At 38.7% G+C, this 26,143-nt stretch overlaps 1 protein-coding gene across 1 annotated transcript in view; it reads right to left on the reverse strand.

The window, feature by feature from the left end:
* The window catches only part of KLHL1 (kelch like family member 1), a 452,588-nt gene that overhangs the window by 245,599 nt on the left and 180,846 nt on the right, over positions 1–26,143 (reverse strand). The window contains exon 4 of the mRNA XM_048851948.2: positions 21,817–22,013. Coding sequence (XP_048707905.2) covers positions 21,817–22,013 — 197 coding nt within the window. The remainder of the gene's footprint in view (positions 1–21,816; positions 22,014–26,143) is intronic.

Below are 26,143 nucleotides of genomic sequence, written 5' to 3' on the forward strand. Positions count from 1 at the left end.
AAATATATGCTGTAGGAATTATTTTGGAGAAGTTTTATGGCCTGTGCTATATAGGAGGTTAAACTAATGATCAACAGGCCTTCTGCCCTCGGAATCTTTGAATCTGTGAATCACAGAGCTGTGTAAAAAAAGACAGAACCTAACCAATGATGTAGATGGCAGCCTGGCAGAAAGGTTTTGATGTGATGAAGAAAATCCTAGCAGGAAAGTCTATTCTAGACAGTCCAGATTTGGATAAAATGTTTGAACTGTGCACTGATGCATCGACCCAGGCTGTTCTGACTTTCAAGTGACATTGTAAACGGGAAGTGGGCAGCATTATCTCCTGCAAATTGTAGGCAAACTTGTTTGTGTGAGCAATTGGTTGAAGTAGGACTGAGTGGACATGTAGGCTCCAAAGTTTTACATTGGTTTATTTTTGAATGTACTTATTTTTGTACATAATTCTACATTTTTAAATTCAACTTTCATGATAAAGAGATTGAGCTACAGTACTTGTATTAGGTGAATTGAAAAATACTATTTCTTTCATTTTTTACAGTGCAAATATTTGTAATAGAAAATAAATATAAATTAAGCACTGTACACTTTGTATTCTATGTTGTAATTGAAATAAATACATTTGAAAATGTAGAAAAATCCAAAAATATTTTTAAAAATGGTATTCTATTATTGTCTAACAGCACAATTAATCGTGAGATTAATCATGATTAATTTTTTTAATTGTGTGATTAATCACAATTATTTTTTTAATCGCTTGACAGCCCTAAAAGAGAGACATTCCTTACTAGCACACTGCAACAGTGCTTAAAGGATTATTACACACAAAAAAACTGTGTTAAAATAACCTTAAGGTTGCAAAAGTAAGCACTCAAAAGTAAGGAATTGTGCAGCCTTAATTTGGTTCACTGGTGTGAATGTGTTGTGTTACAGGGTAAAATAATGCATTATTATATACATAACATACTTAGTAAGTAAGTTTGTGTGTCCTGTTTTTATAACAGACAACTGGAAAAAGAAATGGATTATGCTGAATCACACTGACACCCACATAGTCAGCAGTGATAGAATGTTTAGAACCATACCACAGATGTGAAGTTTAAGCTAACAAAGTAATTGATAGAGGATGACAACCTACGACTGCTGTGTGGACCAACACCAGAGGAGAAGGTTACAAACTTTCCCAGTGTTTTCCATACAAATCCTGACGGAAGGGGAATGGTGAGATTTAAGAACCTTTGTTTCCATTCTAAGTTCTGGAGGGTAAACCTGTCTAGTGGTCAAAGACCCTTCCGCTTGTATCTTCCACCCCGAAGCCTGACTCCTGCTCATGTCCTTTCTCTTCCCCTCCATCACTCTTCTCCCCATGGGCTACTCAACTCAGTCCCACCTTACAAATCCTAGTCTTCAACACACACACACAACCTCCCCTTGGGTGCTCTCCATAGATTCCAAGGTCAGAAGGGACCATTATGACCATCTAGTCTGACCTCCTATACAACACAGGCTATAGAACTTCCCTAAAATAATTCCTAGAGCATGTCTTTTAGAAAAGCATCCATTCTTAATTTAAAAGTCACCCCTTAACCTTCTCTTTTTTAAGATAAGCAGACTCAAATAGTTCATTTTATCACAATAAGCCATGATTTCTAATCCTCTGATCATTCTCATGGCTCTTCTCTAATGTCTCTCCAATTTATCAACATCCTTCTTGAATTATGGGCACCAGAACTGGACACAGTATTCCAAAAGTGGTCAAACCAGTGCCAAATACAGAGGTAAAATAACCTTTCTACTCGTACTTGAGATTTCCCTGTTTATATATCCCAGGAGTGCGTTATCTCTTTTGGCCACAGAGTCATACTGGGAGTTCATGTTCAGCTGATTATCAACCATGACCTCCAAGTCTTTTTCTTAGTCATTGCTTCCCAGGATAGAGTCCTCCATCTTGTAAGTATGGCCTGCATTCTTTGTTCCTCCATGTATCCATTTACGTGTAGCTGTATTACAACACAAGCTGTATTGAGTCCCAGTCTTCCTCCGATCTTGGCTCTTAGACTCAGTCTCCTTCCCTAGGATCTGTATTCCAGTTTTCCCCTTTCCAGTTCTCAGTTCCCTCCTCAGTGGCTTGTTGGCCAATCTAATCCCTTTGCTGCCCACTTGCCCTGTCCTGTTCATGTCCTCTGTGGATTTCAGTCAGGCTGTTTCATCCTCCCCATTGCCTCAGGTGAAGAGCACTAAGAGCACAGGACAGGCAATCTCCCTGCTCTAAGTTCCTGTGCCCTGCATCATGGGGCAGCGAGGAGCAGCAATTGCAGAAAAGGTCTTGTTCAGACCCAACAGCCCTAGACTGTGGCATGCCCAATGTCGACTGAATCTTCTGAGAATCTACCAGTCAAGCTAAGTTTCTACTGAACATGTCCAAATTAATTTTTCAAATTTTGCCTAATTTATTTTTTCATGAGAACAGGAAAAATCTCTAACCCAAAGGCAACTGTGCTGCCGAATTGCCAAACCATGGGGCTGCTAGAGCATCTGAATGATTTCTTTAAAAATGGTCCGAACAACATGTGACCTGAATCTCATTTTCTTTTGAAATGCCTGAACTATTCTGACTGAATTAAATAAATAGTAATAATTTAAAAAAATCAGTCTGATGCCCCCCCCCACCCAACAAAGCAAATAGTAAACAAACAAATAAAAGTAAAAATAATGTAGGCAGAAGACCAGCAGCAGGGTGGGGGCTATCCAGTTTATTGCCCTGAATGCAGCATGCACTATTAGCTGTCTTGTGGGCAGGGAGTATATGTGTGCATTCAGTGTAAGCACCTCATGGCCCTCAAAGACCGAGAATAGGCTCTTAAGACCAGAGTGGCTGGACTGGAGGAACTAAGGGAGACAAAGGGGTACATATATGTGAATTTCAGGGACACAGAATGGTCCCACCCCCAGTCTGACAGCCTTTGTGCTGTTGAGGAAAATGAAAGTCTCAGGGACAGAGAACAAGCTGAAATGGAGGGAAACAATACCATAGTTGGCACTCTCCATCCTTATGATATTATGGTATCCTCTTGCACTAAGGCGAGCCCTCTGAGGAAGGGGATCCAGTTATTAGAAAGAGAGTGATGGGTGATTCAATTATTAGAAATATAGATATCTGGATTTGTTATGACCTGGAGAACAGCATGGTAAATTGCCTACCAGGTGCAAAGGTGGCAGACTTCTTGAGACATCTAAACAGACTTATGTGCAGTGCTGGGGAGGAGCTGGTGGTCATGGTACATATAGGTACCAATGACATAGGGAAAGATGTGGCTTGGAAGCCAATTTTGACTTATAGGTAACAGATTAAAGTCCAGGATCTCTATGGTAACATTCTATGAAATACTGCCAGTTCCAAATGCAGGGCTAGTTAAACAGACAGAACTGCAGGGTCTCAATGTGTGGATGAGATATGGGTGTTCAGAGGAGGGGTTTTGGTTTATTAGGCATTAGCGAACCTTTTGGGAAAAGAGGAGCCCATAAAGGAAGGATAGGCTCCACCTAATCCAAAATGGAACCAGGTTGTTGGTATGTAAAATTAGAAAGATTGTATAGGAGTTTCTGAACTAAGGGCTGGGAGGAAGCTGACGGGTGTGAAGGAGCACAAAGACTGGACATACTAATCCTTTAGGGGAGGTTTTATTAAAAGGGGATATATACTATTTACCATATCCCAATAAAAAAGTGAGGATAGAAGTTGATAAAATACAGTTAAGAACTTCAAAGAAATAGTCAAATGAAAAGGATTCTGATTCAATTACATCACATGAAGACAGACAACTAATATAGACAAATGTTAAAAGTGCCTGTATCCAAATGCAAGAAATCTAAATACTAAGTTGATTGAAATTGTGTACCTGGTATTGAATGAGGATATGGATATAACAGTCATCACAGAAACTTTTGGAATTATGATAATAAATAGGGTCTGATAATACTAGGTTGCAAAATATATAGGAATGACAAAGTAAGTCCACGCTGGTGGGGAGACGCTATATGTGAAAGAAAGCACAGAGTCAAATATACTAAAACTCTTTAATGAATCAAACTGTACCATAGAATCTCTGGGGTTAGAAATGTAATGCTTGAATAATAAGAGTAGGAATATACAGACTACCTGACCAAGATGATGGTGGTGACTGTAAAGTGCTGACGGAGATTAGAGATGTAATAAAAACAGAAAACCCAGTACAAATGGGGGACTTCAACTATCCTCATATTGACTGGGCACATATCACCTCAGGATAGGATGCAGAAATAAAGTGTTTAGACTCCATTAATGATTCCTTCTTGGAGCAGCTAGTCCTGGAACTCACAAAGGGAGAGGCAATTCTGGATTTAATCCTAAATAGAACAAGAGGTGAATACAGGTGAACAGCTCAGTAATAGTGATCATAATGTAATTAAATTTAACATTAGTTGTAGGGGGTAAATTACCGAAGAAACTCACCACAGTAACATGTAACTTCAAAAAGGAGAACTACACAAAAATGAGGAAGCTGTTTAAGTGAAAATTAAAAGGAACTGTCACAAGAGTGAAATGAGTGTAGGTGTAATGGAAAATATTTAAAAACAACATAACAGAGGCTCAAACTAAATGCATACCCCAAATGAAATAAACAAACAAATCAATAACAGTAAGACGACAGAAAAAATGCCATCTAGGCTAAGCAGCAGAGTAAAAGAGGTGGTTGGAGGCAAAATGGCATCCTTTAAAAACTGGAAGTCAAATCCTACTGAGAAAAATAGAACGGACCATACACTCTTGGCAAATCAAGTATAAAGACATAATTAGACAGGCCAAAAAGAATTGAAGAACTACTAGCAAAAGACAAAAAAGTTACAAGAAATTTTAAGTATATCAGAAACAGGAAGCCTGTCAAAGAATCAATAAGGGCACTGGACGATTAAGATGTTAGAGGAGCCTTCAAAGGAGACAAGGCCATAGCAGAGAAGCTAAATGAATTCTTTGCAACAGTCTTCATTGCAGAGGATGTGAGGAAGATTCCCACACAGGAGCCATTCTTTTTAAATGGCAGAATTGAGGAAATGTCCTAGAATGCTCAGATTAGAGTGATATCCTAGATTGAGTTTTAATAGAGCAGGTTTTGGAACAAGTTGATAAATTAAAGAGTAATAAGTTTCCAGAACCAGATGGTATTTGACCAAGAGTTCTGAAAGAACTAAAATATGAAGTTGCAAAACTACAAACTGTGGTATGTAATCTATTGTTTAAATCAGCCTCTGTCATAAATATAAAGGGAAGGGTAAACCCCTTTGAAATCCCTCCTGGCCAGGGGAAAGCTCCTCTCACCTGTAAAGGGTTAAGAAGCTAAAGGTAACCTCGCTGGCACCTGACCAAAATGACCAATGAGGAGACAAGATACTTTCAAAAGCTGGGAGGAGGGAGAGAAACAAAGGGTCTGTGTGTCTGTCTATATGCTGGTTTCTGCTGGGGATAGACCAGGAATGGAGTCTTAGAACTTTAGTAAGTAATCTAGCTAGGTATGTGTTAGATTATGATTTCTTTAAATGGCTGAGAAAAGAATTGTGCTGAATAGAATAACTATTTCTGTCTGTGTATCTTTTTTGTAACTTAAGGTTTTGCCTAGAGGGGTTCTCTATGTTTTGGAATCTAATTACCCTGTAAGATATCTACCATCCTGATTTTACAGGGGGGATTTCTTTATTTCTATTTTACTTCTATTTTTATTAAAAGTCTTCTTGTAAGAAAACTGAATGCTTTTTCATTGTTCTCAGATCCAAGGGTTTGGGTCTGTAGTCACCTAGGCAAATTGGTGAGGCTTTTTACCAAACCTTGTCCAGGAAGTAGGGTGCAAGGTTTTGGGAAGTATTTTGGGGGAAAAATGTGTCCAAACAGCTCTTCCACAGTTACCAGTATTAGTTTGGTGGTGGTAGCGGCCAATCCAAGGACAATGGGTGGAATATTTTGTACCTTGGGGAAGTTTTGACCTAAGCTGGTAAAGATAAGCTTAGGAGGTTTTTCATGCAGGTCCCCACATCTGTACCCTAGAGTTCAGAGTGGGGGAGGAACCTTGACAGCCTCTGTACCAGATGACTGGTAGATAGCTAATGGGACACCACCCTTTTAAAAAAGGCTCCAGAGGCTATACTGGTAATTAAAGGCAAATAAGCCTAACTTCAGTACCAGTCTAATGTACTATAAAATTATAGTAAAGAACAGAATTACCAGACAAATAAATGAACATAATATGTTGGGGAAGTCAACACGGCTTTTGTAAAGGGAAATCATGCTTCATCAATCTATCGGAATTCTTGGAGGAAGTCAAGAAACATGTGGACAAGGCTGATACAGCTGTCACAGTGGATGTGGACTTTCAGAAAGCCTTTGACAAGGGCTCACCCCAAAGGCTCTTAAGCAAAGTAAGCAGTCATGGGATAAGAAGGAAGGTCCTTTCACAGATTAGTAACTGGTTAAAGATAGGAAACAAAGGGCAGGAATAACGGTCAGTCTTCACAGTGGAGAGATGGTAAAGAGTGAGGTGGAAAAATTTGCAGGCGATATACAATTACTCAAGGTAGGTACATCCAAACCTGAGTCTGAAGAGTTTCAAAGGGACCTCACAAAAGTGGGTGACTGGGCTACAAAATGGGAGATTAAATTCAATATTGATAAATACAATGTCATACACATTGGAAAACATAATGCCACCTATCCATACACAATGCTGGATCTAAATTAGCTGTTTCCACTCAAGAAAGACAAGCTGGAGTCATCATGGATAGTTCTCTGAAAAAAATTAACTCAGTGAGCAGTAGCAATCAAAAAAGCTAAGAGAACGTTAGGAATCTTAGCAAAGGGATAGGTAATAAGACAGGAAATATTATACACCACTATATAAATCCATGGTAAAACCACACATTAAATACTGTGTATAGTTTTGGTTGCCACATCTCAAAAAGGATACATTAGAGCTGCAAAGGGTACAGAGAATGGCAACAAAAATAATTAGGGGTATGGAACAAATTCCATATGAGGACAGATGAAAAAGACAGGGACTGAACAGCTTAGAAAAGAGCCAATACAGGGGGATATGAGAGTGGTTTATAAAATCATGAATGGTGTGGAGAAAGTGGAAAGGAAAGTGTTATTTACCTCTTCACATAACACAAGAACCAGGGGTAATCCAATAAAACACTAAGGCTCAGATTAGAGTGATATCCCTGATGTATTTTCCCAGCAGTAATTCAGTCCCATTTTCTACCATATTAATCTATTTAGTGGAGTCTAAGCAATAAAATGGAGGTTCCTGAAGATAAATCAGACATCAGACTGCTGATTAAGGCTCTGTGAACTATTTGCTTAAATATTTTCCTGTAGGTTTCACAGCAGTTTACTATCAGCAGTTGTCTTCTCCATTGCCTATTAATTGACTTGTTGTCCATATGCTCCTTCTTAAATGTTTTTACTTTCACTTTTCTCCTACTATGTGTTGATGGAGTAGTACTGTAATATGCCAGGCCATGGCTGTATCAGAGAAAGCATATGATTAAAAAGTAGCAGACTTTGAAAAGTGTTAGCGGTAATAATTCATTTTAAAAAAGCATCTTCAAATGGTGTAAGTGTGAGAACTGATCTTCTCTTCATGAGAAGAAAGAGCGATATCAGAAGAAGATTCATAGGAATCTGTTAATCTGAACAGTACAAAGAAACAACTTCACTGTTGTCTTTGGTACAGCACACACATTAAGGGAATATTATAATAAATTGACAGGAAAGTACTGTGTCTACCTACCTACCTAAACTTGATTACCTACAGAGTGCATTATAATGGTTAGATTTTGTTTTTGAAAATTAGATTATCTAGTAAACTATGGAATTTTGAGAGTATGGTCTATATTTGCACGATTTTTCACTCCTTTATACTTCTGTATATTTTCCCCAAGATCTTCAGTAGCGATAGTATAGCAAATACTAAGAAAATCACACTTGGAGGTATGTCATATGGGACATGTTTGACTCCAAACACATGGGGGAGGCTGTGGGGGTGTTTTTTGTTTCTCCTTCTCTGTGTGGCTAGTTTTCTTTGTTTTGTTTACTCTGGTTTCTTTCGGGGATTTTCACTATGGTTCCATTCTGTTTGTCCTATTGATGCCTGGGATAAGAGAAGATGCCTAAAAAGAAACCTTCAACATCAAAATAGCAACTTTCAAAATCAAAACTCAGTCAGGGAACTGAAGGGATTTTATTTCTGCTATCAGCTCATCAGAGTAGATGTCAAATGGTCCTAGCCAGAAAGACAGTCTAAACTTGGTATCTCAGGGTAATGAGGTGATGAATCAAACTTTGGTCCCTTGAAGAGACTGACAGAGGGAAAGGGGGGACAATGAGAGGGAAAAAATGAAACTTTTGAAGACAGGAAATCAGAATTTCTGGTGCATCCATATGTCACAGAGCACAAAATGGCTTAAAGTTCCCCTTTGCACACCCCGATCCTGCTGTGGCTCTGTGAAGATTAGGCTGCTCTAACACAGTTCAAAATGACCAAAGGTTTGCTTTCTAACGGGCTGCAACAGCCACAGAAGGACAATAAGGAAAGCAGTACAGTTCATGAAGGGTTTTGGCACCATCCTCTTACTCTGGCTGCACTGGCAATAGGGATGATCCTTGACAAAGGGCCCATATGTCATCTTTATGCCACAAGAAGACCATCTTGACATTGGCATGATCTCTGTGTTGGTTATAAGAGATTTATGTATAGAATATGGAAGTCACTGAAGTATAAAGCAGCCACAGCTGCCAAGAGGCTCTAGCTATCCAAGTTAGACCTCTACAGACACTTTCAGGGGCTGGGGATGGGTATGATCTAAGACAGGGATCTAAAACTCAAATCACCATGAGGACCACATGAGAACTAGTACATTGGCCCAAGGGTCACATCACTGAAAACTTTTCATACAAAGATACAAAAGCCACCACCTCTGCCCCCCCGCCCCACCCCCACTCTACCCCTTCCATAAGGCCCTGCCCCACCCCTTCCCCACCCCCATTCCAACCCCTTCCCCAAAGTCCCTGCCCCATTCCAACCCCTTCTCCAAATTCCTGCTCTGGCCCTGCCTCTTCTCCACCTTCTCCCCTGAGTGCGCTGCATTCCCGCTCCTGCCCCTCCCTCCTGGAAAGTCCTAAGTGCAGCCAAATGGCTATTTGGTGGTGGGAAACACTGGGAGGTAGGCGGAGGAGCGGGGACGCGGCGCGCTCAGGGATGCTGAGGCGGGGGTGTGGAGGCAGGGGTATGGGGGGTGAACTAAGATTACAGAATTTATAAAGAAGAGCAGGAATAACTTTGAGTTTACAACAAAAAGAAGTAAAACTAAGAACTTAAGCATGATGGGGTTTATGAGAACTTTAAAAAAACAGACAGGACAGAAAGGTTTCTTAAGAAGTGCCTCTCAAAAGCATTATTATGTATTCCTCATGAGCAATTCTTATTGGAGGTATCAGAATCCATGGCTAAGAGGTTATGAGATTCAACAATAGAGTTGTGCTTATCATGTGACATGCTCTTTCATAACCATAAAAACTGCTTAAAACCAGTTCAAGTCAGGAGCAACATTATGCAGAGAAATCTTCAGTGAGCTTAAATACAAAAAGGAAGCTTACAAGAAGTGGAATTTTGGAAAGATGACTAGGGCGGAGTATAAAAATACTGCTTGAGCATGCAGGGGTGTAATCAGGAAGGCCAAAGGACAATTTGATTTGCAGCTAGCAAGGGATGTGAAGGGTAACAAGCAGGGTTTCTACAGGTATGTTAGCAACAACAACAAGAAGGTCAGGAAAAGTGTGGGACCCTTACTGAATGGAGGAGATGACAGGTGATGTGGAAAAAGCTGAAGTACTCAGTGCTTTTTTTGCCTCAGTCTTCACAAACAAGGTCAGCTCCCAGACTGCTGCATTGGGCACCACAGTATGGGGAGCAGGTGAGTAGCCCTCAGTGGTGAAAGAACAGGTTAAAGACTATTTAGAAAAACTGGATATGCACAAGTCCATGGGGTCAGATCTAATGCATCCTAGGGTGCTGAGGGAGTTGGCTGATGTGATAGCAGAGCCATTGGCCATTATCTTTGAAAACTCGTGACGATCAGGGAAGGTCCTGGACCATTGGAAAAAGGCAAATATAATGTCCATCTTTAAAAAAAGGAGGAAGGAGAATCCGGGGAACTACAGCCTTACCTCAGTCCCTGGAAAAATCATGGATCAGGTCCTCAAGGAATCCATTTTGAAACACTTGGAGGAGAGGAAGGTGATCAGAAAAAGTCAACATGTATTTAACAAGGTCAAGTCATGTGTGACCAGCCTGATTGCCTTCTATGATGAGATAAGTGGCTCTGTGAATATTGGGGAGACAGATGGACATGATATATCTTGACTTTAGCAAAGCTTTTGATATGGTCTCCCACAGTATTCTTGCTAGCAAAATAAAAAAAAGTGTGGATTGGATGAATGGATGATAATGTGGATAGAAAGCTGGCTAGATAGTCGGGCTCAATGGGTAGTGATCAACAGCTCAATGTCTAGTTGGCAGCTGGTATAAAGTGGAGCGCCCAACGAGTGTCCTGGGGTTGGTTTTGTACAACATCTTCATTAATGATCTGGATAATGGGATGGATTGCATCCTCAGCAAGTTTGCAGATGACACTAAGTTTAGGGGAGAGGCAGATATGCCGGAGGTTAGGGATAGGGTCCAGAGGGACCTAGACAAATTGTAGTATTGGGCCAAAAGAAATCTGATGAGGCTCAACAAAGATGAGTGCAGAGTCCTGCACTTAGGAAGGAAGAATCCCATGCACTCCTACAGACTGGGGACTGACAGGCAGGCTAAGCAGCAGTTCTGTAGAAAACAACCTAGGGATTACAGTGGACGACAAGCTATATATGAGTCAGCAGTGTGCCTTTGTTGCCAAGAAGGCTAACAACATATTGGTCTGCATTAGTAGGAGCATTGCCAGCAGATCGAGGGAAGTGATTATTCTCCTCTATTTGGCACTGGTGAGACCACATCTGGAGTACTGCATCCAGTTTTGGGCCCACCACTACAGAAAGGATGTGGACAAATTAGAGAGAGTCCTGCAGAGGGCAACAAAAATTATTAGGGAGCTGGGGCACATGGTTTATGAGGAGAGGCTGAGGGAACTGGGGTTATTTAGTCTGCATTAGAGAAGAGTGAGGGGGGATTTGATAGCAGCCTTCCCCTGCCTGAAGGGGGGGTTCCAAAGAGCATGGAGCAAGGCTGTTCTCAGTGGTGGCAGATGATAGAACAAGGAGCAATGATCTCAGGTTGCAGCATGGAAGGTCTAGGTTGGATATTAGGAAAAAAACTATTTCTGTAGGAGGGTGGTGAAACACTGGAATGGGTTACCTAGTGAGGTGGTGGAATTGCCATCCTTAGAGGCTTTTAAGGCCTGGCTTGACAAAACCCTGGCTAGGATGATTTAGTTGGGGTTGGTCCTGCTTTGAGCAGCGGGTTGGACTAGATGACCGCCTGAGGTCTCTTCCAACCCTAATCTTCTATAATTCTATGATCCTATGAACGATGACTCAAATATACTATTTTTCCTGTGTTACTCACACTGTCTTCTCAACAGAAGGAAGATTGTTATGAATAAAAATTCTATTTGATTATACAAAGTTAGATTTAATACTTTGCTGGAAATCATTTCTGCACAAGTCTCAAGTGTGGCTGCTGTTAGACTTCTCTCTACCTCAGAAAGGTGTTTTTATTGATTATTATGGCCTGAAATGAGGTGCCTTCTCCACCCTCACTCTGATGTCCTGAGATCATAATTTACATCAAACTGGCAAATTAAGCTCTGGTTAAAATGCCCATAGATAAAAATTCTAATGAATTTGTAATATTAGCATATTTAGAGTAAGATATATGCTTAACAAGTGTATTTGAAACAGATGACGCATGATGTGGAGAACTGGGAAATATCTGTATTATTTTGTACGAATATTGTGCATGCCTTAGTGTGTTTTGGTTATGATTTACTATGGAGTTAGATCAAAAGACATATGTTGGGGGAAAAAAGCAGGAAAGATAAAACAATAATCTACATATGGAGCATCCCAGCAGGCACAAACACAATAGCCAGGTTTATGGCCATGAAGAGGTGACTTGTTAGACCCAATCCTAGGTCACATAGCTGTTTTGCCAAAGCTGAGAAACTGGAGATCAAAATACACCGACCTGTTAAAAGATCCAACCTACAGAAAGGGAGGTGGAAAAAGGGTTGTCAGTTGCTGCAGGATAACTCTAGGACAACAGGCTGATGGAGAGTCAGGAGTCCGCAGGAAGGATGCTGTAATTTGGTCCCTAAGAGACTGGGGGCTATAAAGACTAAGTCATGTCTACCTATGGACTGGAGGGGAATGCCCAGGGTAGGTAAGACAGTAAAAGTATAGCTATAGGCCTTTGTTAGTTTAAATTGATTTTCTCAGAGTGCTGTGTGGCTTTTGGCAAAATTAAGCATTCTCTGTTCTTTTTCCCTTCCTGTGGAAAGAAGCTGCTTCTGTGTCACTGCTTACTGTTAATACCCACAGGCTGTGGAACGGAAACTCATCTAGGTGCCTAGCCTATTGGGTTTTCTAGTTATCACAGTTGGTGACCGAGAGGTGTAACCTGGAAACTCAGTTGGGGAGCTGCAGGTTCTCAATACCAAGGCAAGTGGAGGCACGAGCCAGCCATTTGAATGGGATGCACTTGTAAGACTGGAAAAGACTCTAAAACGGGGTGCTTACCCAGAAACCAACATATTTTGGGCAGCAGAATATTCTTTCTAAGTAAAAAAAAATGAAGACTTCTGTTTTCCATATTGTACACTATGTGATAAAGACAATGATAAATAAAAAGTTACCTTTTAAAACACTACTTTATACAAAAAGAAGAATTCTCTTTATTTTGTACAGAGTTTTGAAAACACAATATATTACACATTTAGACAAACTCTGGTTCAGTTATGTGAGTTACATTCTAGGAAACATTATCTGTCACAATTTGAGAGGATTAATTTGTTTTCAAAATTGCTAGAATTGTAGGATTTATTATGTTGTTAGTTTCTAGTTGGCTGAAGGAGAGTTTAAATAGGGCATTCAAGAAACAACAATACAATACATAATAAAATGAATGGGATGAGTTCTGTTGCTGCTAAGAGTGCCTCAAGTATTCTATGATGGACTATCTATACAAAGAAAAAATACTCTTACAGTTCATCCATTTTGTGCAAGATTTCATAAAGTTTCAACAGGCACCTTGCAGTTCTATTCCTGCTATCTACAGTACACATTGTACAATAATTTATTTTGTAAACACATTACTGACACACAGTAAGAACACCCAGAGAGTCACTGCATGCTTTAAAATTCAAATGTGTTACTGCTAACACACTGCTAATAGAAGTCACATCAAACTTTAAATGTAAGGACTTGTCATCCCATCTGCTGCATGAAGAACAGTGTAAGGAGACACAGCCTAGAAAAAAGAAAAAAAAGAGCAACACAAAACATACAAAAAAGGCAGCACTTTCACAATACATTGCCCCTGCATGCTGTGCTGTATGGATCCCAAAGTACTAGAGATGTTCAAATGAGATTCATCCATAAATGGAGTGTGGTATTCCAAGAAGCCATAGTCTGACTGAAAAGTACAGCATCTTATAACCCTTCTCAGAATTTAGCTGTCAAACACACACAAGTGAAGCCTAAACTAAAGCTGTCCGAGGTGTCTCTAAAGTAAGCTACATGGTGTGCACTCAAAGATTTGAGGGCTAAAATGGTAAGAACAGAGATGAGTGCAGCCAGTCTCATGAGGAAAGAGGAAAGTCCAGCCAAAGGGAGTGTAGAACAGATAAATCATCCTTCCAATGATGACTGGACTTCGAGTCCATAGGTATGAAAAAATAAAGGCAAGGTATGGTGTATGTGTGACACAGAGGCCCATTGATGGTTCACTATGCTATGTGAGCAACTCTTGTCAGGCTTGACATACTCAATACACTTAACACACTGTTGTCACGATATATACCCAAAAGGTGGCATGTAATTTATCACTGGAAAACTAATAACTCACTGATCATTAATATTCTTTAACTTACTGATCATTAATATTCTTGTGTGCCGTATATATGGGATGTGCACAAAGAGCTACAGATATGTGCTAGAATGACTGGCTTAAAATGTGTTTGGCAAAAAATGAATAAGCCAAATCTGCCCTACAAAAAAGAATGCGTATGTACTTGTCTGATCAATCTGGTTGTCAAGCAGACACAATGAAGGTACATTTACATAAAAAGTAATACAACCATCAACCTAGCAAGTGACAGAGTTTATTATATATACTATTAATATATTATAAAAGGATAATAACTTTTATAAAAGCCCGTGACACTCTAGTGATAAATATCATTGTAAAATATAAACATTGACATCATATAAGGAATTATGATACTCACTGCTACCATGCTTTAAAGTCTGTGACCAAACACAGGGAGAAACAGGCTTGCCCCCAGACAGGAAGGAAAGAAGCTCTCTATTTGCCTCAAATATAAAGTGAGAATTATGGAATCAAAACAGTGGAAGCCCCATTTACTTATGAATCAGCAGATGGGAAATCCATAGGAAGGGAAAAAGATAAAGAGGTCATCCTGCCCCTTGATACTGGGTCAATTAATTCTAAGAGATATAAGGGGAAAGAGAGCTCCATTTTGGCATCTTTTGCCTAGGAAAGGGAAACCAGCACCTAGTACTTCTATGAACGGTCCTGACTGAGAGAAAGTCAGCCATGGCTGGAAAGAAGAAAGATTGCTAAGAAATCTACCTCGAACCAAGACTGTAGATTGCTGAGTTAAGTCTCAGCCATTGGAAAGTGTATTTTACTTTTATTCACTTCTAAACATTTTTGCCTTTATCCCTTGTACTTGAATTCACTTAACTATTCTCTCTTGTCAATAAACTTGTTTTACTTTTAATCTAAACTAATACAGTGCTGTGTTTGAATTGAAGCAATTGTTAATTATAAAAGTAATAAGCTGTTCTTTTGTCTCTTTAAAAAAGTAACAAACCTTATTGATCCCTGAGTGTTTCAGGAGAGGGCTGGACACATCTGGGCAGATGGTTTGGGGGAAATTTGGGACTGGAAGTGTGTTGGGTTCTCCTGCTGGTAGTAACCAAGGCTAACAGAGGCCAGGGTGCAGCTGTTGTGTTGTGGCAAGCTACCAGGGACAGACTGCTGAACCAGGGTGCACAGCACACAGACATTCAAGCACTGCATGTTTCTCTGCTGGCTGTTGGTGTCCAGGCTGTGAGCCACAGCAGCAGAGCATTTAAGGCACCTAAGGTTAAAGAGTAGGTGGTGACTCAACCCCTTACTGGTCTGGGTTGAACCTCAAAACTTCACAGTAGGATCATGGTGTTTAGGATTAGGCATGCAGTATGCAATGAGATGCAAACATTCCATTGAGATATCCACATTCAGAAATTCTCAAAAACTATGTTGAATAGGCAATAGAACACACACAAGTTACTATAATGATGACACAAGGACCCCTGCTTTTGCTCTCCACATGATCCACCACCTTATATATGCACAAGTACTCTCCCATTACACAATATGCCAGCAGTAATGTGGTTGAGGGTAAATACAGGAAAACAGTTCACCCACTTTTCATTTATGGAATATGGAGTTTAGTTTAGGTGAGTTTACACTTTTTTAAAAACCACTACACCACCGCATGCCAGTGGTTGCAGAAGCAAAATACAATCAGATGGTCTTTCTGAAAAGAGAGAGTCCAGCAAGAAGACTATTGCAATAGTCTAAGCAAGAAATAATTAAGGAAATAATCAAAATGCTAATTAGAGAAGGAACTGTTTACTGTTATTCTAGATTGAGATTTTTTAAATGTTGAATATTTAAGTCTACTAGAGTGAATGATCAAATTGATATGGACTGTAAAAAGCCATGCTGCAGGCAAAAAGAACTCCCAACCAGGACTGTAATATAACCAGGAGTCTTGCGTGAAGGACATTCTGTGTGTGTGTGTGTGTGTGTAAAGCAAAAGAAAAAAGGATTGTTAACCTCTTCCTTTCTGATATTTATGTCAGCTGGAATGGTTGGAAACAGGTGTAAATGGGGACAAGGAAAGAGCTCCTGTTGTGAAAAAATCTAAAGATAGATTTCCTAGTATTCCAGGCATACTATTTAACATATGCTACTTTCTGTAGTTAATGCAACAATTTCAAAATCATGTTTCAAAGTATCAATCTGATTAAAAACAGAAAATGAGTTAATTTGTTGAAGTCAGGACAGAATTCTGACCAAAGTCATTTACACTGCAACAATGCATTTCACATTCAGAAGAGCAGGAAGCAACCTTAGCTCATCCCTTGACCAAAATGCTTGATCATACCACACTATCTTGAAATAAGCTAGTAAATTTTATGCATCCCCCAGAAAAAAAAACACAAATGAACACACACAAACAAACACAAAAACCAAAACCACCCACCAACCAAACCAAAAATGCCTAACAAAGCTGCCTAACCATCTTGTGACCTCCCACTCCTAGGCATCTTTTAGGGACCTACATTTGAAAATCTGCTCCCAAAGTGCTTAATAACTCACTTTTTGAAAATTTTTTGGCTTTTCATCCTGATTTGGGACAATATTTTTTTCCACAAAATCTCAGCAATCTTCACTCAAATGAAATGACACAATATTTCATTTTGTGAACACAAGCACATTCTTGCATCTGGCATGTTTCAGTGTTTCTGAAATGAAATATGCTCCCCAAGCTCCCAAGGACCCACCAGGTGGGTTTCTGAGAGGCTGGGTTGATGTTTGAAGAAGTTGGGTGAACACCAGGCAATTTTCTAACCTGCTTGATTTCCATTGAAAGTTTTGAAATGTCTTGAATGTTTTGAAAAATGTCATGCTCACAACAGAATGTTTCAATTTCAATAAATCAGCATTTTCTGGGATCAAAATGATGCAGCAGAAAATTTCTGACCAGCTCTTCTATTAACCATTATTAACACGAAACCTCACAACTTTTTGAAATTAAATCTTTGATACAAAATAGGAAGATGACAGGCGTGGCATTGAGGGGCAGGATGGGAAACAAATATAGTGATGAGATTCTATATTGTTCCTGATTTAATAGGAAAATGTATCAACATAATATCCTGAATGATCATTTGTAGTTGTGAAAATCAAGGTCCCAATCGAGCGTTTAAGCACATACTTAATTTAAGCACATGCTTAATCACTAGAGTAGTCCCCATTTATACTTTTCTATGCATGAAGAGAAGCCATATGTTTACAGACTGATCAACAAGGAATAACTAAATTAAAGTCTCTGTGAGGAGGGGTGTGTGTGTAAGAACAAAATGTTGGTTGTTCCTGCAACATAGTCAGAATTCTTAGGAAATTAAAAGTTCAGTGTATAGAAAATAACTTCACTGTGACAACTAGTCTGCTTAAAATTAAGCATGTGTGTAGGTGCTTTGCTGTATTAAGACCAAAGAGCCCAACTGTATGAAGTACTGTAAACCTCTTGAAAAGTGCTGAGTGACTTCAACTCCTATTTCATATAATTGGAGTTGAAAGTGTTCTGCATCTCGCATGTGATTAATACAGCTATGAAACTGTCTTTGGTTTCTGTGCACTTAACCTTTAAAAATCTAAGAATTCTGACCATTGCAGGGACAGCAGCTATTTTGTTCACACACATTATGCTCCTCAATGAAAATTTAGTTCTGTTCTTATTGAGTTTCTCAAACTAAAATAACAAGTTTCAGAGTAGCAGCTGTGTTAGTCTGTATTCGCAAAAAGAAAAGGAGTACTTGTGGCACCTTAGAGAGTAACCAATTTATTTGAGCATAAGCTTTCGTGAGCTACAGCTCACTTCATCGGATGCATTCCCCATGAAGTGAGCTGTAGCTCACAAAAGCTTATGCTCAAATAAATTGGTTAGTCTCTAAGGTGCCTCAAACTAAAATAAATCTTATTCATACTGAAAATATATATTTGACTCATTGTCCAAGGGCAAGAGTGGAGATAACAAGGCCCTAGACAGAGCGCTCTCTCTCCAATAAGACGAACAATATTTTGGAATTTTGCTGTATTTGAAACCTATATGCTGCTTTTGTGTTTGAATTGCTTGATTTTTACTAACTTTTATCCTTCTTTCCCCTTATTTATTTTCCCCCATAGATGTTTTTGGTAACCTTTCCTCTCTGCCCCTTCCTCCCCTCCCCCCACCCCGCTTTGTCTCCCATTTGGCTTTTGCATTCCAAGCACATAATAGTCAAATTTCTCACTGAAGACCCAGTAGAATAGAAAATACTAATGGCCTGATGTATCCATGTATGGAGAGGAGCCTATGCCTGTGAAAGTGGGAGTTCTGCCTCTTTGGCATACTACCTATTTTCCTGTAGCTGTACAGCAGTCCCTCCAGAAGGGCTGAATGGTAGCTGAAAGAGAAGGGGCAAGGGGAAGAAGGGAGAGTATGAGGGAGACAGCTGTGTTTCTCCAGATTCTCCTTTTCCAAACAATTGAGCAATAGGATCAAATGTTAAAAACAGCACTATATTTTACGGATTTGCACTGCTTTTCATTCTCTGCTTTGGAACAATGCCAACTCCTAAGGGGTATCCCATAACCGTACAGTACACGTAAGCTCTTGGAAGCATGTCTTCAACAGAAGGCATGCTGCCATGGTAGGGGAAAAGTTGGTGGGATTTAGTGTCAAGGTGACTACAAGGCCATCTATGCCAATGCACCCCAGCTCCTGTGGCTCCTCCAGAATTCATGGTTGAAGAAGGGTTGAAATTCCATCTTCCTCCATGACAGTGACTGCCATCTTTGTGACAAGAATGGGAAAAATGAAATGACTGTCAACTCACAGAGTTCCTTTCCCCTATTGAGCTGTTCTCCAATAGGGGAGAATGGAGCTTATAAAAACAAACTGACAAGTTAGAGTTTATTGACATTCCCGCCCCCCATTTATAATAAAAAAATATATTATAATGAAAATTGAACATTCAGTGACTGAGAACTAAATTAGTAATGAATTTATGAATCTTTAGGTGCAGCATCCCATAATTTTTAAAACAAAGTAAAATATATCATGTCACTATAGGGAAAACACCAAAGCAGAAATGATCAACAAGGGGGTTATCACTTGGAGAATATAATGTTTAACAGATATAAGATACTGAGAATGAGAATTTCTTGGTACTAGCTCAGTATAAGAATGCTTTTAACTTCTGAAGACAATTTTTGGCATCATTTCATTTGCTGTCATTATTCTTTGGCTGGTTGATATTTATGACCCATTAATAAAATATATTGTCTTTTGGATTACCAGTTCTACATTCTCTAAGGGTCCATGTAGTCAGTTCTGATTCCCTACTCATTCACTTGGTATAATATAATAATTTTAGTGATAAATATCCAGTCACAAGTACAATGTTTCTGAAGTTTGAAAAAAAAGTTTAAAAATTAATTTTAAAAAACCCTGTTCTTTAACTTTACAAAAGCCTTTGAAGGTCTGCAGTGTTTTCCAAATTTGTCCCTGACTTTTTCCCCGCTTTTTCCATTATGCTTGATATTCTGACAGTTCTGTAGCTCATATGAGAAATTATTTAGGTCTTGTAATTAAGAAAATTAGCTAGAGAAAATCATTTCACCTGTTTCATTATTTTTTCATGCCTGAAATTACCTTTTGGTTTCATGAAAAGTAAACACACTTGAATCTTGAAAGTATGCATTCATTCATCCTTTCTATAGCCTTGAAGTCAGAAACATTCATAACAAATCATTATTAATTTGTTCGGCCCTCTAAAAACGTTAAACTTTTACAAAATAAAAATGTAATGTAAAACACTACAGCTAAAGGATTACAAACTACTTATTATGCAAAAAACTGATTTTGCAAAGATGCATAAATGTGACTCTGTATTTCATCTATCAAGTAATCAGACATGTATAGGATCAAGTTTTCCATGAGTTAGAGGATCATTTATGTACACAGAATAATACACATACCAATTTGTGCATATTTGCATATTTATCATGATTTCAAAAGCAGCCATCATAATGTAGCTACATATGCAATTACAATTACACATGCAGCTTGGGTCTTGGTTTTGAAAATGTGGCCTTCGAAATGTACTTCTAGAGTTCACCACCTAGACAAAGTAACTTAAGATAAAAGCCAACTTATTAGTTACAACTGGTTTCCTTGCTGGCCTACAGTCTTCTCTACGGCAATTTTCCCATTGCATGAAATTCAGTGTTTGCTTAACAGCTTGAAGATCAGGTCCCCTGTCTCTGAGGAGCGGTGCATAAGCTACTCATATCTCAGAAACAGGTTCAAAATAAACACTGAAGTAAATTACATATATCAGATATGAACAATCAATTCTGCAGTAACAAGAAACTCCAAAATCAAACCAAATCAAACAAGTGTAATGACAAAAAAAAAAAAGATAATGAAATGAATTTCATTTTCATATGTTCAGTACATTATTACAAAGGTCAATATCTGCACTAACTAAGTGCCAAGTTCTTGACCCATGGAACTTACATTCTAAGGCACAGAGGTTTCAATACATATTTTGAAACTTCTGTAATGGTATATTAATATTCACATGCATATAATCCCATCAGCATTAGTGGTCTGAAAATTTCTGTGTTATTATATGGTACTTAATAATCATGCAATAGAAGAAGTGTGCTTTTTAAAATGAAGAACTGGCTGGAGAAACCAAGCAGCTGCATCAAAAACATTCCTATTATTTCACTAATAATTTCAATCTAGACCAGAAGGGACCATCATCTCTCTAGAGGTGATAGGTGATCTAGTCTCCATGTAAACCTAATCTCATGAGCCAGATGTCCTTAATTGCAGCAAACCATGCAGAATTAAATGACTACAGATAGGCTTTGGTATTTTAGTAGGCAACATTTTTTCTACATTGAGTCTGATTAATTTCTAATAATGTTAATGTGATGTCAGCCTGTGGATTGTAGTGGGTGTCATTTAAAGTACTGTATGATATAGAATCTGTAGCTCTTTTTTAAATGATTATTGTAATCATTACTGCACATGAGAGAGAAGAGAAAAGGCAAAAAAAATACACTGAAGAGATTTCATTTTGCCTTTCCTCTTCCCTCTCATGTGCATTAATGATTAAAATGATCATTTTAAAAAAAGAATTACAGATTTTATATCATACAGAACTTTAAATGACACCCCACAGGCTGACATCACATTAACATTATTAGAAATTAATCGGAATCAATGTAGAAAAATGTTGCCTACTAAAATTCTTAAATACACTGAAGAATATCATTAAGCATAAAGCTTCCCTATATCCAAAGCAGGCACAATAGAAACCTTTATTAAAAATATTTTGAGGCCTTAAGTTTCATTTTCACTAAATAAACTTGAACCTCATGAAATGGTATGCTACTGTGATTTACAGCACATCCTGAACAGTGTCTTAGCAGTTAATTCATTCACATTCAGGGTGAGATTCTGATGACCTTATTCCATTTCAGTACCACACACCACAAGCATCCCCGCTGGCTTTAATAGGATCACTTGTGGAGCATGGGACTATTCAATAAAAGTAATGGCAACCGAATTGTATCTCAAATGCTAGTGAGATACTTTGAAAATAATATATATTATTCACATTAGTATAATTGAAATACACTGGAATTGCCTTACCATGGTGTAGCTGTGAGCCACCTTCATAAGATCTGTGCACCCCTGTGCATCAGCAAATGCTCGTATTCCCAAACAGTTGGATGGATGTAAAAGCTTCATTAGAAAATGGCAGCAAACCTCTACTACTTGTGGGAGTTGAAGGAGGCATGCAGCTGCCAGAAGGTTTTCAATGGTGTCCTCCTTCAATTCCAAGCAACCTGAAAAAGAGATTAAGATATATATTATTTCCTGTATGTGTGTCTACATAAGAAAACAATTGCCAAATGGGATTTTAGCAAACAAGCCAGTAATAAATAAATGCTAAACTGCTGTATGATGGTCAGATGACAACCTTAACACCAACATTTATTATTGTGTAAGCCAGCCTTTGTGGCATATGGGAATCAGAGTTAACTCTTCATTGTGCATCAACAGCTGATTTGTAGGTAGTACAGATCCAGATAGTTGCAGAAATTTGTGAAGCAAGATCACACAATGGGATTTTTTTAAATTGGTCCTAGTCTTAAAATATATCTATCAGGCAAATCAAATGCTTGCAGTTTGGCTTAGAGTCTTTCAGGCTCTTATAAAACCTCAAGTTGGCCAAATGTAATTTTCAGGCTTAAAAAAAACCACACATACAAAAAATGTGTTTTGAGTGGGCCATGCCAGTGAGACCTATACCTCAGGTAGTTTTTAGGTCAGGCTGCATGGAGGACAGAAGAGGGGATGGTATGGAGGACTTATGGAAGGTAATATTTTAACTGTTTTCATGCTCAGTTCTCAAAATCTGAAACCAATGCCATGGAACTATTAAGTCTTCAAGAAAACCTTCTAAGTTATATGCAGTCTTAACCTTTAAAGCATCTTGCATTATTAAAATCTGATTTTCAAAATAAAATAATAAAATAATAATAATTAATAATAATAATAATAACAATAATATTTTTCTAAACATATGTATGTAAGCAGGGTCTGCATGAGCTTTCCTCTGACAGCTACCTGGGGAGGGGGAAAGACTTCAGGAGCAGACTGTATTTACATAAACATTCCTAATCTGCCTTGGTACCCAGCAGACAAAGCTGTGTTGCCCAAAGTGATCAACTTTGGCTAGTCCTGGGTTACAAATCACTTTATTATTGAATGCAGGTGTTGTGAAATATTATCAATGTTGTTATCTTTATTGTATGAGCAAAGGGGAGCAGAACTTTGCTTAGCCTGGCCTGACTGAGGGGTCACCCTCAACTGAAAGGAACTAGCTAAGCCAGTGGACCGAATGCTAGACCCAGTGAAAATAAGAGGGGGTAGAGACAGGTGTCCATGGCAGGAGGTGGGCTCTATCTCAGAGCCCCAGGCATGGTTTAATCTGCTCCTCCCCACTGTTTAAAAGACAGAGCTAAGTAATGTTCCATTAGGAGTCTTTTGTTTTGTTAAATGCTCACTAACGCTGAAATCACTTGTTGCCAGGAGAGCGTTTCTGCCCAGCCTGCTTAAGTTCCGCCACTGGTAGCTGACAATCACTGAGAACTGCATATCATTAGGAGTTGGGGGGAAACCTCAAATGACTGACCTACAGAGGTCGTAGTATAGAAGCAGATGGTAGAAGGTGACTGTGTGCAGAGCAGCGGATGGCAGGGCAGCCAGCCAGAGCCAGTGCTCAGAGGTGGAGCAATCAAGGTGCCTTCTCCCTGTCCCGGGTGGGAGGTGAACTTACACACATGCACCTTTGAACCCTGGGTCCTCATTGACCCAGGACAACCACTGTGTGGTGAGAAAGCAGAGAGGGGCACAATAAAGGAAATTTTGGTTGTAGGACTCAAGAAAATGAAGCAGAAGACACTGCAACACGCACTCTGGGATGGGTGTCCTGCTCACGGTTTTATGTTTATGAATTCTGCTTACAGCATTTTCTCTATTCAATGTTGGGTAACTTCCTACACTCAGACACTCTGCTTGTGCGAGGGGAAGTATTGCCTCATAGAGGCGCCCAGGTCAGTGTGTAATTTTCCCAGGTTACTGGGTGGGGGCTTGAGCTGGTTCTGTGTGTTGTATTGTTGAAAAGGAACCCTTAGATATTGAACCCACCCCTGGTTACTGCTGATTCCACCTGGCAGAAGGTTTACACATATAAGTAAAAAAAGATGATAGAGTTCAGAGTAATATTAGTGACAAGGATTTGAAATATGGATGGCACAGCCTCCCATGGCAGTATGGATGGCAGTGCTCATGGTGGTGACTTAAACGCCACAATGTATGAAATTGCCAAAGACAAGGGAAGCTGGTCTCCATGGGTGTGTGTCTCAAGGATTCCAGTGTTTCATCACTTAGATACAGCGACATAGCCCATAAATACATTATTGATTCAATTTGATAAGAGAAGTAAAGTAAGATTGGGCCTGACAAAGGACTGAAAGAAGTGGAAACGATTTTTGATATATTGGATTAAACATCTCTATATCATCTAGGCTCTGATCACCTCATGCCGAAATCAATGTAAAAGCTCCCACTGGCTTCAGTGGTACAGGACTGAGACCCTAGATTATTATCTGACTGTAAAGACCTCGATTCGCTGGCTTCAATGGGACTATTCATAATACATGAGTATTTGCAGGAATGGGGTCCAAACCTCCAAATCTGTGAATGTTTTTTTCACAACTATAATTAAGAAGACTTGACATGTGAGGACTTCAGGGTAAACTTCACTTAAGTTATAATATACAAGCATGTTTCTTTTAGATCATAAAGTTTTTGAGATAAAAAAGATCAGATATTAAAACTGATACAACACTTGACATTAACCCAAAGGCCACAAATTCAATAATTATATTCCATTTTTAGTTGTCATTTCACAGTTCATGCTTCATCTTCTAGATTTAGTTGTACATCTCAAACACCAATAAGTAGAAAACATGTAATGTTGCAACATCCTAATGAGAGTACCACTACAAAACATTATCTACATTATAAAGATGACAAATTAGAGGTCATTGGGGAAGAAATAAATAGGAAACTATGGAAATGAATACATGCAAAAGTACAGTACTTAAGGTAATTTCTGAAAAAGCATGCTAAGAAAATAACATTTGATTTTACTTTTATTGTACTGATCAAAACATTTAAAATATAAGGGAAAGATTAAAATGCATATTGATCTTGCTGTTTGAAGTAATATAGTTTCACTATTAGACAACTTCCATGTTTTTTCACATCCAAATTTTGTGTTCACTGTCATACTAAGGGGAAAAAAATCTACAAGTCTTAATTCTATCATCTACTATTGAACAATTCTGGAAAAAAAAAACTTCTTGGCATCTTAAAATAAAACAGCACTAGGATGATATTTAAAGGAAAACCCACCACTTTATCTTTTGATATAAAAAAACCAAAATGCATTAGCCATAGCATGGCATGTAAATTTCTGACCTTCTCTCCTTACTCTTTTTTAATACAATAAGGGCTTGATATAACAGGGAAGTAAACAATTGTTCCTCACTAGGATTAGTTAAAATGTACCCATCAAAAGCTCTAAAAATATGCAAAGGTATTAAACAAATTCCAAAATAGGACTAATGTCTAAAGACTGAAACCTTTGGTCATTACCCCAAATTCAAACAATTCTTCCTTCATGTGTAAACTAGTTAAGGCTTGGAAACATGAGTTCTAGCAGACCAAAGTGGGGAGGTGCATTCCAGGGTGCAGGATCCTCCATCTAGAATGAGCTGACACCAGACCTCTCACAATTAAATTAGAAAACTATCTGCTTGAACACCATGTTCCAACTGTCATGACATCACACAACAAGAAAGCAGTCATTGAAATTCAAGGCACTATACCAAAAAAACCCTGAACAAACCATTTAGAGCCAACAATTTCTTTGATCAACATAGCCATCTTCTATTAAAACTACACATCAATAGGCTTTTATACTCAAATGTATTCAACAAAGGATTTATATGAACATATTTCAGCTAAAGATGGATCATGAATAATTTGTTGCTTCAAGTAGGTGCTATTCATAATTGCATTTTGTGAATGATCACCTAAGGAATATTGCATTGTTTGTGCTCCTTAACTGGATGACTTCTATACATAAAAACAGTTATCAAGAGACCAGCATGAACACTTACAGTGTGAATGCTCATACAAATATACATTCACATAAGTACTGGCATATGGACACATATACATGTAAAGCTTCCTTTACACAACTATTCTAGAGAATGAAATTTTGCTCACATGAATATTTCCAAACACCAAATAATGCAAACACCAAAGCAGCTGAACAAGAAGTCCCATAATTTGAGAGCTTCACCCCTGCTCATGACCCCCAGAAGCCATTCTCCACCAG

This window comes from Caretta caretta, chromosome 1 (genome assembly GCF_965140235.1).
Source record: "Caretta caretta isolate rCarCar2 chromosome 1, rCarCar1.hap1, whole genome shotgun sequence".
Taxonomy (NCBI): Eukaryota; Metazoa; Chordata; order Testudines; family Cheloniidae; genus Caretta; species Caretta caretta.